This window comes from Salmo salar, chromosome 12 (assembly GCF_965601325.2).
Source record: "Salmo salar chromosome 12, fSalSal1, whole genome shotgun sequence".
Taxonomy (NCBI): Eukaryota; Metazoa; Chordata; class Actinopteri; order Salmoniformes; family Salmonidae; genus Salmo; species Salmo salar.
In genome coordinates, this window is record NC_138302.1 from 44,694,517 (window position 1) to 44,712,023 (window position 17,507).

A 17,507-nucleotide genomic window follows, 5' to 3' on the forward strand; every position below is an offset into this window, starting at 1 on the left:
TGGAAAATGTGAAGAAAAAAAATCACTTTTTTATTTGGCGTACCCCGACGGCGTACCCCTGGGAATACGTACCCCAGTTTGTGAATACCTGCTCTAGTCTAAAGTAACACATCATATTTAACTTGAGCAAGTAGGCCTACAAGGCCTGCAACCTATTACAGACATGTTTTTTAAAAAAAATGAACATGATCTGCAATGATAGTCTGAAATGTATGTACATTGTAGAAAATCATATAGGCTTTTATATACCTTCAGACATAGAATAAGCTATTCTTTCTCTGAATCACTGAACAGTCATGCGGCTTTCAAGACATTGTTATGTCATCGTTACAAACACAGGAAGGTGGCATTAATCTATTGGCATCAGAGTAGACAACAAGCAAATGAGGCTGTGGTAAAGTTAGTACAAAATGTACTGCGTTAGATAATATTAAATGCAAGAACATTTTAATTATAGACCAGTAAGCCCACCCATGTGCAGTACATATGCTTGAAACAGCGCATGTTACTACTCTTTTTGAACACTAAAATTAAAATATATGAAATTAATCATTGTATGACTGGTGTTTCAGTTTGATTTTCTTTTCCAAAACGAATGAAAATTACTGTCTGAAACTAATATGCAGCTTCCAATGCAGATTGGCTACAATAAACTGTGTTGACATTCAGACTGCGATTCGATTGGCCAGACATCCTGTCACTCTTGCCAGTTCAAGTCTGGTGTTGACGTAATCTTGTCTGCCTCTAAGCCCCGCCCCAAAAGGAGCTCAGCCGACTTGGACTTGAATGAGCTCAGAAGCCCGTCAGACAGACGGATACAAAGTAGCACAAGCTGTTCACAAACATCGGGGATACTGGAGTACCGACGGCAGGCTGCGGCCCGGGGAGGGGGGGGTGGACGAAGGCAACTGTGACCCTAGACCCCTGACTTCCACCAGCAAAGAATTTACCAAGAAAGAGAATATCGTTTTTATGTGATTTATGCACCGCCGCGCGCGCTAGAGAAGTGAACTGGAGAGAGATCTTCGATACGTTTTTCTCCTACATTTCCAGATTTAAATGTTCAACTTCATGGGTCTAATAAACGGTACAGCGGCCATCCAGACCAATGTATCCTGTACATGTAACTGCAAACGCTCGACTTCATTCCAAAGCATGGAGATCAGTAAGTACTTTTTGTTATGTTCAAGCTGCTACTTTTCTGTACTTTTCTTTCCCACTTCGAATGACCAAGCTTGTCAACCAAGCTAAGCTGTCTGTTAGGTCTCGCAGACTTCTTCTATTGCGTGGCTGGTAGGCTAGGTAGCTTAGCTATCTATCCAAGCTCTTTCTGCTTTAAATTCAGCAAAATGTCTGGCTGACTGCCCGGTTTTTATGTGCAACGTTTCTCAGCCATAACATGTCACAGCTACTTTTTGTCTTGGGGATTTTTGTCAACTAAAAAAGGTCTAGACTGTCTGCCGTGGTTTGACATGATGAAATGAAAGCTTAGCTGGTCGTCATAACAAAGTTGACTCTTGTGCAGGCCAGACGTCTGGTTATCTCTGATTTCCAGTAATTGGCTCTAAATAAGGTCAATTATACTTCCATAAAAGGTGGCTCAGTGAAGACATTTTATAATACAAACCGTGTACATGTATTGTGTATGTATATGGACAATGAAAGCAAATTAATTCATTCTGGTTATTGGAGTGATCTTGTAAACCTAAATCTTGATCATACCATGCAGACAGTGGGCCAAATATTTAATGGTGACATGAGGCTTTCTTTATCACAGTAACATTTTACATATTTAAATCAGTAGACTGATTATTCTACCAGGGATTCATAATGAATTAATAAAAAACAATAAATAGGGTTACAAATAGAAATGTTTATTTATAGTTATTTATGAAATAGTTAGAGTAGAGGGGCAATTATTAGACATTAACAATACTAATACAATTATCATCTCTTCTAAATCCACTCGGAAATGTAATTTAGTTATAACAGATATTCGACATAGTCACAAACTCATTTAGGAGTAAAGTGGAATTTCCTATAATGACAGTCGTGCTAAGCTCTGCCTGCAAGAACTGCATGATGTTTTGTCTAGAGATGGAGGGGATAAAAAAAGAGCGAGAGATGCTCCCTGGTTTGATAAGAGAGTTTCCCCAAAGAGACAACCGGTCTGAATATCTTAGGGACTGATCTGGACATATTGAATTCCTCAAAGTAATGGACTGTGAGCTCATGTCTCCTGCATACAGTCTCCTCTTTTCCACACAAAAATATTTTTAGCCAGGAAAGAGACAAAATTCAATTTTTTCCCCCCCGGTGCAATTATGGAATTTTGAACGTGATCTGATCTTGGTTTCCCCATGATACTTGTATCCTGTCTGAAGTGCTTTGTTTCTCTGTGGTAGGGCAGTCTTGACTGAAGATGAATTGTAAAAGGTGCATGTCTGAAAGTGTTTCCATTATCAGAAACAAATACATTGGGAAGCCACTGCGTTTTGTCTAGACAGCCCACCGAAAGAATGAGACGTGGTGGATGACAAAGCTTCAAAATCAGATAAATGGAAAATCTAAATACCACGGCCAAAATTAGGTTATTCACTTTGTTTCTCTCTGTTACTCAAAAACTCAGCCTATTTGGGAATGCTCTGTCTTTCTCTCTATCTCTGAGCATTTAAAAGAATATGTTGAAATCAATTTCAACGCTTATCTGACTGTGTGGGTGGTGGTGGTGGGGAGCTCATCTCAAGCTTCGATTTGGTGCTGTCTGGTTTTCTAAAGAGCAGAAAGCCAATAGAATTTATAGTTCTACATGGGATGACAGAAATGAAAGATATTCGGCAACCCACACTTACTTCCTCTCAATCTCAGATGATATTTGTCACAACATTATACAATGCACTTATTCAGTACATACGCTCCTCTTTTCCCCCTATTTCTTCAGTGAAGCTGTATATTTCTAAGCTTCCAAATACTGCTTAACAATTTCATGGCAGGTAGCCTTTAAACTGTTAAGAGCGTTGGGCGATAACCGAAAGGTCGCTGGTTTGAATCCCAGAGCAGGCCAGACGGCTAGATGAAAAACTGTTACTGTGCCCTTGAGCAAGGCGTTTAACCATAATTGCTCCTGTGAGTAGCTCTGGATAAGAGCGTCAGCTAAATGACAAAAATGTCAAATGTACCCTATTTATTCGATGCAATGATAATAAACACTGGTGGAAAAGAGCGTTTGATGCACTATACCAAGTTATCTAGCTTAAATAATGCCATTGATAAAAACTGTGACCTTCTATGGCTATTTTTCTCTGCCCAGACTAGAGGGCTGAATTGTTTCTTGATTTGTGATGAATTCCTGTTGATGATCGTTTGATTCTGTCGAGGCTCTGGTTCCTTCCCAGCAAGTGCTTTGAAGACAGACTCCAAGAGGAATCAGAAAAGACTTCACTCTGCTCGAGATAGCGAGTGTGATACTTTAATTAATCGTAATACGATACTCTCCCATTATACAAACACGAAGGGCAGAGGTTTAGGTTTTCTTTTAATCTGTTTCTCTCTGTCCCCAAAAAAGTTAACTGAAATATGAGTTTGCCTTTTAAGGGCTTATTCTCACTGAATAGAGTTATCGGGTGAAATTTCTATTTACATAATATGTGCGTACAGTTGAAGTCAGAAGTTTACATACACTTAGGTTGGAGTCATGAGAACTCTTTCTTGTTAACAAACTACATTTCTTGTTAACAAACTATAGTTTTGGAAAGTCGGTTAGGACATCTACTAAGTCATTTTTCCAACAATTGTTTACAGACAGATTATTTCACTTATAATTCATTGTATCACAATTCCAGTTGGTCAGAAGTTTACATACACTAAGTTGACTGTGCTTTTAAACAGCTTGGAAAATTCCATAGAATGATGTCATGGCTTTAGAAGCTTCTGATAGGCTAATTGACATCATTTGAGTCAATTCGAGGTGTACCTGTGGATGTATTTCAAGGCCTACCTTCAAACTCAGGGCCTCTTTGCTTGACATCATGGGAAAATCAAAAGAAATCATCCAAAACCTCCACAAGTCTGGTTCATCCTTGGGAGCAATTTCCAAATGCCTGAATGTACCACGTTCATCTGTACAAACTGTATGGGACCACGCAGCCGTCATACTGCTCAGGAAGGAGACTCAATCTGTCTCCTAGAGATGAACGTACTTTGGTGCGAAAAGTGCAAATCAATCCCAGAACAACAGCAAAGGACCTTGTGAAGATGCTGGAGGAAACAGGTACAAAAGTATCTATATCCACAGTAAAACAAGTCCTATATCGACATAACCTGAAAGGCTGCTTAGCAAGGAAGAAGCCATTGCTCCAAAACCGCCATAAAAAAATCCAGACTACGGTTTGCAACTGCACATGGGGGCAAAGATCGTACTTTTTGGAGAAATGTCCTCTGGTCTGATGAAATAAAAATAGAACTGTTTGGCCATAATGACCATTGTTATGTTTGGAGGAAAAAGGGGGAGTCTTGCAAGCCGAAGAACACCATCCCAACCGTGAAGCACGGTGGTGGCAGCATCATGTTGTGGGGGTGCTTTGCTGCAGGAGGGACTGGTGCACTTCACAAAATAGTTGCAATCACTTGAAAGGAAAATGATTTTGATATATTGAAGCAACATCTCAAGACATCTGTCAGGAAGTTAAAGCTTGGTCGCAAATGGGTCTTCCAAATGGACAGTGACCACAAGCATACTTCTAAAGTTGTGACAAAATGGCTTAAGGACAACAAAGTCAAGGTATTGGAGTGGCCATCACAAAGCCCTGACCTCAATCCTATAGAAAATTAGTGGGCAGAACTGAAAAAGCGTGTGTGAGCAAGGAGGCCTACAAACCTGCCTCAGTTACACCAGCTCTGTCAGGAGGAATGGGCCAAAATTCACCCAACTTATTGTGGGAAGCTTGTAGAAGGCTACCCAAAATGTTTGACCCAACTTAAACAATTTAAATGTATGTAAACTTCTGACCCACTGGGAATGTGATGAAGAAATTAAAGCTGAAATAAATCATTCTCTCTACTATTATTCTGACATTTCACATTCTTAAAATATAGTGGTGATCCTAACTGGCCTAAAACGGGGCATTTTTACTTGGATTAAATGTCAGGAATTGTGAAAAACTGAGTTTATATGGATTTGGCTAAGGTGTATGTAAACTTCCGACTTCAACTATACACTTTTCTATTCACATTAGCGACGGGAATGTCACGAGCCGAGAGAGGGTTCGGTATACGTTCTTGCGTCACAGCTCAAAAGTACTGTAAATGTCACAGTAGCCACTAGCCAGGAGGCTAAGCAAACTATTCACATACCTAGGTACTAGCTAAAGTTATGCAAGCAACTCTTCATGCGTCTACCATATTACACTTAATTTTTGCAACAAAACCATATTTATCTCTTGAATAATACAACAATTCACAAGCATGTCAATACATTTTTTTTCTTTGTCTGTACACATTTTTACTTCAAGACCAAAGCACAGAGTTACTGCTAGCTAAAGCCAACAACATGCCATCAAGTAATGTTAGCATATCAAAATGAACGATTACCCCGCTAGTACGAATATACAAGTACAGTAGACTTACCTTTTTAACATTACAACCAACCAATAATTTGTATCAATATCATGCAACTCATTAGGCTATATGTGGTCAAATCAAATTGTGACTGAAAACTTGGGTATAATTCACTGGAGACTTGAGCTGTTGTATATGGAAGCCCTTTCCCACCACCCATAATAAAATATGAGTTAGCATTTTCTACCTCTAGTTCATTGAGCATTCCTATGGGCGAAATTAATAGGGAAAGGAATGGAGTTTTGGGATATATGCCAAAAATAAGGTCTGAGGTTAACACAGGCTTAGGAGATCTTATATGTTTCATTTTGTTCTGTGAGATAATATTAGTCAGTTAACATGACTTTTATGAATTATGAAGCCATTATGTGCTCAAAATGTCAGTTGCTAACAAGTCGCTAACTGTCAGAGAAATGGAACTACAGCATTAATTATACATTTTTTCACGTCACTATGTCGACCACGCAAATTAGTCTACGCTACAGTCCGCCAAAAAGCTAGTTAGCTTAGTGAGCTTTCTGCTTCCCAGCTCGAAGGAAAATGCAAGGATGTTATATTGTTTGTTTCAGGCTACAACCTTTTTACTTGTGAATTTTGATGCATTTATGTAATAAAAACAAGTAGTAATATTAACTGATGAGATTCTCATAAAACAAAATGTATAAGATCTAAACCTTGGTTTACTGCAGACCTTATTTTTGGTGTTTATCCAAAACAAACAATTTCTCCATAGGCTTTGTCCAACGAGCCATTGCGGAGTTAGCTTCTGTAAGTGTCTACAAAAAGCCTCCATTACTATTTCATTTGATTTAATAAAAAAATATTTACACAAGCGTTGAAAGAGGTACAAAGTACTGTTATTTTGACTGATTCACCTCATGATTTGTTTAACAGGGTTTTTGTTTTCATCCTCCCTATGGCCAGGAGTTTTTCCAGGAGTTAAAAAAACAACAACATATGTCCTGATTAGAAAAAATATGGTTCCAGATTTGTATGATCTATTAACATTTTTTTATTATAGTATTGACATAAAAAAAAACTATTGAGAGAAATGGGCTTCCATAGATTTACGTAAGCTCAATGCAGCCGGCAGGCGGCAGCTACTGTGACAATTTCAGAATGTAACAGGCTGTTACTGCAATTTCAGGTAAAAACTCAATAAAACAAGTCTCAAATATAACCAAAATGTCTATACATTTCAGCTGTTTCAAAGACATTGCTCTGCAATTATCATTTATACTGTAGGAGTGTTGAGCTCAATGAAGACAATACACTACCCTGCTCGGAAGGGGGGCAATTGTTGGTAGAGTGTCGTGCACAACCTCCGTAGGTAGCTCTTGAGACGTTATAATTTTGCAACTTTATACAACAGTATTGTCTCTCGAGAATTGATACCTCTTGAGAACCTCTCAAATGTCCCTTTGCTCTTGTCAATGTGAAAACAATCTAATAGGCATGTCAATGCTATCCGGGGTATAAGCCACAGTAAACACTGCTCTACAACCAACTAACTAATAGCAGTTTGGTGTATACGTCAAAATAATGCCTTGGAGGTGTAAAACCAACAGAGCAGTCAGTCTCGCCAAAGCTAATGAGGCTTACAAACATTAATTCAACCTTAAATTCTCAGAAGGATTGGAAACAAGGAAGGGCCTTGGGCAAGGGATGGTTGTCTCACTAATTTCCATGGGGAATTCATTTCTCAATCAATTGTAACATTTGATAACGAATAATATGATACGGTGTGGGTTCTGTCCATATTCTTGCTATTCACACAAAAGTTTGAAGAACGGAGGGATCCAGTGCAGTCAAGATGGGCCTAATCATTTGTCGCTAAAGAATGTCATTTTTAAATAGGCCTAGTATTGTGCCTGCTCTAATTCCATTTGCAGTTAGGGTTGTATACTGTTTTTAAGAGCAAGGGCTTTTATTTTGAAAGGGGAATTCACACAGTGCACCTACACACACATACACCTGTGAGCCAGGCTGGGAGTCTGGCACGCAACTTAAACTGAAGACAGTTGGGAAAACGGGCATCGGGGAACATAACCAACCACAGACCGTGGAATGTTCTGCGTTCGACACCATTTTCTCTCTCTCCCTGTCTTAGCAGGTCTTCAGTTGAGCAATCTGCACAGGAGCCCATATTCCCCCAAAGAGGTGTTTGTTCATGCTTTCTCTTGTTTCTCTGCTCTCTTTTCGTTGGTAAGGAGAGGGTCTGTCTGACTAGCTCTCGTAGGTCTGCATTTCAGGTAACTGTCATTCTTTAGAGAACAGAGCACATCTGCAGATTTGTTGGAATCAGAGCGCGGCAGCTTAGAGGTTGAGGTGATTTTAAATTAAAATCTATTCTGCTCTTTCTTATTGTGAAGTACAGTCTTGATTGTGATCAAATTGGACTTGGGTGAGCAACAAAGACTGTCCTTCATTGCTTTCTGTTTTTGGAAACCACTAGCTCTATTTTGGTGTGTTTCTTGTCATGCTGTAAATCTCTTAAATCCTGGCTAAATACATTTCAGTGTCTCGTGGGGAACGTCACCCCAATGGCTGTGTCGGATTTCTCATACTAAAAGTATTTACCTTGTACTACATATAGCCTACTACTTAGAACATACTGTTAATGTATAATGTATGCGGTAAGCTCCTACATACTACAGTTACACACACGGCCGACATGCATCTGTTCATCCATATTAAGGAAATGTTCTATTGCTCCATCATGTTATCGACCACCATTTGTTCACTTTTGCTCTTACACTCGTCCCCATTTCTGGTTGCATTGAATTGTTGGTCTAAAAAGGGTGATTCTCTTACTGAAAAGTGTACAGTGAATTCCTACTACATGAAAAGGCTAAATTAAGTACGACATCCTGTCACTCAAGGCATTCCCCAATTATGACACATTTTTGTATACTGAACAACTTTTTATTATTGCATAGGGTACACTAAAAATGTACTAAATAGGGTACAGTCCTGTGAGAAATAGAATACTGAAGCTATTGTCATCCTAAGCGTTATTTCAACTATCAGGCACCTTCTTTTCAGTGCCGCTAACACAATCCCCACCATTTTATGTTTATTGGAATAGCACTTCCTATTTACTTGTTTTGAAGAACAAACGATTTATGATTTGTAACCGTCTGGCCGGCATAGAACAGGCCTAGGAAGTGACAAGACGGACCACCCAGGAAAGTCTAGCTCACATCGCCCCCCCCCCCACCCCAACTCCTCCTCTCCTCATACCCAAGAAAACAGAGAATCAAATCTGCTACTAATTCAAGAGAGCATGAGGAATATTCCTTTGGACAGGATACAGGTTTTGTTCAGTAACTCCCTCCCTCCTTCACTCTTCTTTCTCTCTATCACTTGTTCCCACACAGTGCTATTCTCCTTTTTCCATTCTTTTTCAGTCAGGTGCAAACATTACAATGGTTGGTTGATTATGCCATTTAGTCTTTCCTTTAAGATTATTTTAGAATTGGATAAAATGAACCGTTAATCCAACACAATTACTTCAATGAAATGACAAAGTGGTTAGATTGGAATTTTGAGGTGGCTAGTAACCTGTTAATGGTTAGGCTACCATTAGTTCTTATGCCTTCTACACATGTTGTTCTTTTGTAAATGGAGGAATTATTTCCTCATTAGGAGCAAGTCAAAAGTGACCTATTCTGGTTACAGAGGCCTAATGGAGGGTTTAATTATAATTACCCTAATGAAGCAACATCAGGGTCATGTTCAGTGGCATGGAATGGACGAAAACACTTTGAAACAGAGATGTGAAATGGGGAGGTACAATACTTTCTGAACTTAGGCCAAGGTGAAAGTAAGAGTGTTGCACCATTTCATTCCAGAGCTCATGTGAAACCATTTTTAATCAAACCCTCATTTCTATATTATATCATAACTGTTACCAGGAGGCAAGATCTCTGACTCAGGTTGAAGGAATGTAACTTTGGGAGTCTACTATTTGCTCATACCTTCAAATTTACCTCCCTCCCCTCATACCTCCCTCCCCGGATCCTGCATGTACAGTAATTGCAGGGTAAGATTATTTTAGTCACTCTCCATAACCCTGTGTGTACACCATCCCCACCCACCTAACCCCATCTCCATGGGTTACCGAACTAGGCCGCAGCCAAAACCAATGATCTCATCAGTACCACTCACTGCCCAGTCATTGAAAAAACACAGAACTCTTCCCTTTGAAGTCCTTGCTCATCTGCTCTGACACACCGGCTGTGCGTGAGCTAGCTAGCCAACCGGCATCCATTTGCATTGGAAATGAGGTGGAAGACACAAGACCTGGCAAAACCTGCCAGCAACACAGGGGAAAAATCACAAAGTGAGTCCTGACCACAGACCCTACTTATCAAGACTATCAGATTCTTTAACTCCCTTCAGTTCTCCCCCTACGGCTCTATCTGTGGGTACCATTGGGCCCCTGTGAGGACTTGCCTGTGTACAGTACAGGGAATAAGGGTCCACAAGCAAGCAGATCGAGCTCCGAGCTGTATAATGCTTTATCTCCCCACCCCCTTCAGTTGTTATCAGTGTAGTTCCGGGCTCCATTCCCACCCAGTCACCCCCCCCCCCCTTGCCACCCTCTACCCCTGCTCCCTTGCCCCCAGCCCTAGGGGGATAGGCACTAACATGCATGTCCTTTGTTGTCTGAAGCTGGCCAGAATGCCAGACTGGGGAGACTTTTTTTTGGAAGTTAGAATTTATTTGGGTTATTCAGTTCTGGGAAAAGAGTGACCAAAAGAAAGAGAGGATATTAGTGTGTGTATAATGTTTGTGCATGTGTTCATGTCATTTTACTTGTTTGTTTATTTGTTTGTATTTTTGATTGTGTGTTTGAGTGCACACACACAAGCCATGTGTGTGTACGTCCATGTTCAACTAGTCGACTGGTCGATTGTTTGGTCGATAGGCTATTGGTCCACCGAGATATATATATTTTTTTTATCCAGCAGTAGCAAATATATATATTTTTTTATGGCACGCTCAGTGAACTAATCCATTGCGGAGGCCACGGGGATGGCACAGTCCAAGAAGAAGAGGTGTATTGCTAAGATGCACGTCTCTCTCCGAAATCCGCGCTCTCCTGCCAATTTGTGCATGTTCATTGTTTCAGAACTTCATTGTGTGAATTGTTTGCGTTTGATTGTTTGTGTCTATCAATTCCCCATTATATATTTTACCAGTAGTACATTTACTGTTAATTCCTATAATTTGTCATCTACAATGTTTGTTTGGTTATGTGAATGGTTTCAATATATTATTATTCCAGTATTTTACCGTTTTCATTGTTCGGAGTTGACACGTTGGTTGCAGAGCACAAAACCAATCCTACAAATGTGAGAAACATATTTTGGTTTATTTTATTCTGTTTACGAGTTTTGTCCCTTTAGTCATTGTCTTTTTTGTTTGGAGTGTTCCAGTCAATATTGAGTAAGGACGTGCACCTGATTACGCATAGCAGGGATGTCACCTTCTGGCAACATTCACCATTTTGAATCCAAAATAGGTGACCTACGTGATTCGTGTAGATCCGATGAGAAACATTTGGGGGGGGGGGGGGGTCACTACTGGCTGTAAGCGAACGAGTGATGTGCGTTTGGAGCAATACTGGCTGTATCCAAGGCTCAGCCAATCGTTCACATAACAACAATGCAGCGCAGCACGTGACTAGAAAGAAGAGACAACCAACTTGCTAGTTACAGCATCAGCGCTCGCTCTGGAAAGGCAGCTTGCCAGTTACAGCAGTGTGTCCCCTGAACGATAACGAAGAGTTGAGGTGAGAAGCCTGACCACGGAGACGGGGTGAGAAGGTGATGAAGCATACTTCATGAGCTGTAACCAAAAAACAACTGGCATTTGGAAAGTTTGAGTTGAGGAAGAAAGTGTGGTGGAACATGTTTTAGCATTGTTAAGTATCTTGCTAGCTGGATCGAATTCTCCGTTAGCTAGCCAGAGAAATGTTGAGCAACATTATCCAACTCATCTGATCAAATAATTGAGTTTATAGTGTGAAAATTAGCTTGCTAATAAAGCCAGACAGCTAATATTAGCTAGCTTACGTTGCAACCTCAGATGAGCTAACATTAGTAACCTAACCAATTTGCTATAGTATTAACTGGTATACGACTCCTTGCTGTTCCTCAAGTTAACTCATTAGTTGCTTACTGGACCCTGGCAATCCGTGTGAAATATTAACTAGCTAACGAACTAACCACTATATTAACCACATACTGTTAAGAGAAAACATTAGTTAACTTTCAGAATGAGAGAATTAGATGAAAATGAGGCATTGCTTGTTAAACAAGTGGATTCAGGGATCAAGTGTAGCTGGAGCTGGGCCTGGCTTAAGCTGGATGCCACTATAGAGGTGAAAGGAACACCACACACTTTCCCTCTTTCTAATTTTTTTCAGTACGTAGATAAAAAGTGGTATGCCAGGTGTACTCAAAGGGTATCATGCTCTGCTGGCACATTGTAGAACAGATGTCCACGGGCAGAAAGTGTGCAATGTAATAATGTGTAGCCTAAAGATATTGTTTTTGTTGTGTTGAACTTGACAGTAACACCTGTGTGAGAGTGAGGGGGGATTATAAAAAATGTTAGTCAGTGATTGTTATTTTTGCACACATGTAGCCTTGTGCACTTGATCGATGTCTACTATAGTGGGCACTATAATAGAGCAAAAATAGAATGCCTGTTTGTTTCATTCTATTTCTACTTTAAGATGTTTTTTTTCCCCCATAGTGTGTGTGGTTACAAGCACTCTATTATTATAGAGGCTGTCATGGCTAACTACAGTATTATTGTATTGTTTTTAACATTGGATTGCTTTCTTACATTTATTTAGCTGTGTGTTAGGTTCACATTAACCACTTTATTTTACACACAGTGATGGATCATGTAGATCATATTCTTTGTTTAATTACTTAGAACCTGCATTTCCCCCAGCAGGGCCCTCACCAGTTTGGGCCCTCACCAGTTTGCATCCCAGGCATAGAAGTAGGCTTATAGGCTACCTGGCTTGCACGCAAGTGTAGGCATATAAATGTGCCCACTTGTGGATCTGATAGTGTTTCTTATTGATTTAATACACCACCACTAATGAGCTGTGGAGCTTCTCAAAGTAATGTTTTCTTCACCTCAAACAGCAAGCAAAAAAGTCTGTTTTTACATCCATTGAAATTGACAATAGATCCTCAATATATTTGAAAAATCTTTCCAGTTCTTTCCCTTTCGATAACCACTCAGCGTGAAAGGGAAAAATGTCATGCTCTGATCCAATGGTAATGTCATAAAATAGGCCTACCTGATTACTACTTATCCCTTGGGCAGATAGCCTACAGCTGTGTCTGTCCCGAGCTCACTGGTGCAGGAAACTCTTACATGCTGACCACACCGGTCTCCTTGCATGCGCAAGTGTTGCAAAATACATTTACACATATGTTATTCAATAATTTAATTCAAACTGCTTGCACGTCAACGATCGTCTGCGTAGCTAGGTGCTAACATAGAACTTGGTTCTCTTTTAGATGCTTGACGTACTGTAAGTCCCGCCTCTTCCATCTCCTCATTGGTTTTTAGGAGCATATACCCATGTGGGTGATTGAAAGGTCCACATTCCAGTCCAGTTGGTTGCAGTAATGCACCGTAAAGTTGGTTGCCAACCGCCATATAAAATCCACAGAAGAAGAAGGAGACTGAACAAGGAGAGATTACTAGAAATTATGTTTCCCCTTTTATCTGTGGTTGAATTGTCGGAGTAGAGAACACACGATTTTGTGTGACTGAAAATGGCTCAAAATTCTACAAAGATCCAGCAAAAGATAAAAGGACCTTGTACATTTCAGGTAAAATAACAACCCAATGTTTTTATCCCAGGACAAAATAGCTAGCAATGGCAAGCTAGCTAGCTAAATGTCCATGAATACTTCATAATGTTTTGACCTGTCCCCAAATTAATATTGTTGGTTCAGAGTTCGTTTTTATATTTCAACCTGCTTGTCCTGACCACGTCTGTTGTGACTGGACAAAATCAACATGGGTGCGATGGCAAAGGATATTTCAATAGCATTTTGGGTCATTCCATGTGATTTCAGCAAGCTATGACACCCACCATCTCAAATTGTTCTGAAATGGTTTCTGTAGTTAGAAACAGATAAAGATAAGCATTCCTCCAACATTATTTTGTTCAAAGACAATTTGACCTCTTTGAAATTAATTGATTGCACCCAAATTGGCCATTTCATTTATAGGATTCATATAATATTCAGCAAATATAGTACCCAACGTCTGAATTTGACCAAACCTCTTCTTAATGATTAAGACGTGAAGAATTAAAATAAATGTTCAAAAGCCAGCCAAGAACATCCCAGACCCCATACCAAGCCCACCCAACAGCAAGTATACAGTATATGTTCTCTATGGTTTGACAAATAGTATGACACTGCGGCTTGGATAAATATTTATTCAACCTATGTAATGTATTCTCAGTGAATTTGGTGCTGTTTATTTTTCCCTTTTCAGAAAAACTTGTAATTGAAGTTGTTGGGACATAGACCTATCATACAACCTGATAATATCAGGTTCTAACCACTAGATGGTGCTGATCCTGCTGTTAGGTGAAAAAAGTGTGAAGAATCCCCTCCCCTCAATGTTAACTCAAAACGTAATATTTAAATTATAATGATTTATACACGTACAATGAAGAGCTAAAGTTGGGAGAATGTATTTGTCGGTACCGGTGCCCCCTGTACATAGCCTCGTTATTGTTATTCTCATTGTGTTATTTTTATTATTAGTTTTTATTTTAGTCTACTTAACTCACCTTGAACTGCACTGTTGGTTAATGGCTTGTAAGTAAGCATTTCACAGTAAAGTCTACACTTGTTGTATTCGGTGCATGTGACAGTAGGACAATAACCTAAAACACAAGTCCAAATCTGGAGTTGCTTACCAAGTCGACAGTGAATCATCCTGGGTGGCGTAGTTACAGTTTTGACTTAAATCAGCTGGAAAATCTATGGCAAGATTTGAAAATGTCTGTTTAGCAATGATCAGCAATCAACTTGAGAGCTTGAAGAATTTTTGAAAGAATAATAGGCAAGTATTGTACAATCCAGATGCTCGAAGCTCTTAAAGACTAATCGCCGTCAAAGGTGATTCTACAAAGTATTGACTCGGGTGTGTTAAATGCTTATATAAATGTATTTAATTTTCAATAAATTTGCTAAAATATCACCAACGAAAAAATTCACCTTGTCTTTATGGAGTATTGTGTTTAGATGGGTGGAAAAATATATTTAATACATTTTGAATTCAGGCTGTAAAACAACATTTTGAATAAGTCAAGGGGTATGAATACTTTCTGAAGGTAATGTACATAGTCATTGAACAGTGGTCACTTTGACAATTTTTACATACTGTTTTACCTACTTCATATGTAGATTCTGTATTCTAGTCAAGGCTCATATTGTATAACTACTGCTGTACACCTTTTGCTATTCATATACTGTTTATACCTACTATCATATACATACTTTTCGTCGTGTGTGTGTGTGTGTGTGTGTGTGTGTGTGTGTGTGTAATATACAGTATGTGGACACCTGCTCTTTTCAAACATCTCCTTCCAAAATCATGTGCATTAATATGGAGTTGGTGTCCCCTGCTATAAGAGCCTCCACTCTTCTGGGAAGGCTTTCCACTAGATGTTGGAACATTTCTGCGGGGACTTGCTTCCATTCAGCCACGAGCATTAGTGAGGTTGGGCACTGATGTTGGGCAATTAGGCTTTCATCCCAGGTCAGGGCTCTGTGCAGGCCGATCAAGTTCTTCCACACCGATCTTGACAAACCATTTCTTTATGGACCTCGCTTTGTGCATGGGGTATTGTTTTGCTGAAACAGGAAAGGCATTGCGCACAGTGATCTTTGGCTTGTGTGTAGCTGCTCAGCCATGGAAACCCATTTCATGAAGCTCCCGACTAACAGTTATTGTGCTTACATTGTATCCAGAGGCAGTCTGAAACTCGGTAGGGAGTGTTGCAACCGATGACAGACAATGTTTACGCGCTACATGCATCAGCACTAAGCGGTCCCGTTCTGTGACATTGTGTGGCCTACCACTTCGCGGCTGAGCCGTTGTTGCTCCTAGACGTTTCAACTTCACAATAACTGCAGTTACAGTTGACCGGGGCAGCTCTAGCAGGGCAGACATTTGCCAAACTGACTTGTTGAAATGGTGACATCCTATGACGGTGCCACGTTGAAAGTCAGTGAGCTCTTTAGCAAGACCATTCTACTGCCAATGTTTGTCTATGGAGATTGCAATGCTGTGTGCTCGATTTTATACACCTGTCAGCAAAGGGTGTGGCTGAAATAGCCGAATCCACTCATTTGAAGGGATGTATGTATGTATGTATGTATGTATGTACAGTGAGGGGGAAAAAAGTATTTGATCCCCTGCTGATTTTGTACGTTTGCCCACTGACAAAGAAATGATCAGTCTATAATTTTAATGGTAGGTTTATTTGAAGAGTGAGAGACAGAATAACAAAAAAAGAATCCAGAAAAACACATGTAAAAAATGTTATAAAATGATTTGCATTTTAATGAGGGAAATAATATTTGACTCCTCTGCAAAACATGACTTAGTACTTGGTGGCAAAACCCTTGTTCGCAATCACAGAGGTCAGACGTTTCTTGTAGTTGGCCACCAGGTTTGCGCAGATCTTCTCCAAGTCATTAAGGTTTCAAGGCTGACGTTTGGCAACTCGAACCTTCAGCTCCCTCCACAGATTTTCTATGGGATTAAGGTCTGGAGACTGGCTAGGCCACTCCAGGACCTTAATGTGCTTCTTCTTGAGCCACTCCTTTGTTGCCTTGGCCGTGTGTTTTGGGTCATTGTCATGCTGGAATACCCATCCACGACCCATTTTCAATGCCCTGGCTGAGGGAAGGAGGTTCTCACCCAAGATTTGATGGTACACGGCCCCGTCCATCATCCCTTTTGATGCGGTGAATTTGTCCTTTCCCCTTAGCAAAAAAACACCCCCAAAGCATAATCTTTCCTCCTCCATGTTTGACGGTGGGGATGGTGTTCTTGGGGTCATAGGCAGCATTCCTCCTCCTCCAAACACGGCGAGTTGAGTTGATGCCAAAGAACTCCATTTTGGTCTCATCTGACCACAACACTTTCACCCAGTTGTCTGAATCATTCAGCGCCCGCAGGGGGACCTTGCGGGCGCTGCAGGATTTCAGTCCTTCACGGCGTAGTGTGTTACCAATTGTTTTCTTGGTGACTATGGTCCCAGCTGCCTTGAGATCATTGACAAGATCCTCTCGTGTAGTTCTGGGCTGATTCCTCACCGTTCTCATGATCATTGCAACTCCACGAGGTGAGATCTTGCATGGAGCCCCAGGCCGAGGGAGATTGACAGTTCTTTTGTGTTTCTTCCATCTGCGAATAATCGCACCAACTGTTGTCACCTTCTCACCAAGCTGCTTGGCGATGGTCTTGTAGCCCATTCCAGCCTTGTGTAGGTCTACAATCTTGTCCCTGACATCCTTGGAGAGCTCTTTGGTCTTGGCCATGGTGGAGAGTTTGGAATCTGATTGATTGATTGCTTCTGTGGACAGGTGTCTTTTATAGGTAACAAACTGAGATTAGGAGCACTCCCTTTAAGAGTGTGCTCCTAATCTCAATTTGTTACCTGTATAAAAGACACCTGGGAGCCAGAAATCTTTCTGATTGAGAGGGGGTCAAATACTTATTTCCCTCATTTAAAATGCAAATCGATTTATAACATTTCTGACATGCGTTTTTCTGGATTTCTTTGTTGTTATTCGCTCTCACTGTTCAAATAAACCTAC

General features: G+C 40.3%; 1 protein-coding gene across 1 annotated transcript in view; it reads left to right on the plus strand.

The window, feature by feature from the left end:
* The first annotated feature begins 768 nt into the window (after positions 1 to 768).
* Positions 769 to 17,507, plus strand: part of pmepa1 (prostate transmembrane protein, androgen induced 1) — a 93,156-nt gene continuing 76,417 nt past the window's right edge. Inside the window, exon 1 of the mRNA XM_014131694.3 lies at positions 769 to 1,165. Coding sequence (XP_013987169.1) covers positions 1,060 to 1,165 — 106 coding nt within the window. The 5' untranslated portion in view covers positions 769 to 1,059. The remainder of the gene's footprint in view (positions 1,166 to 17,507) is intronic.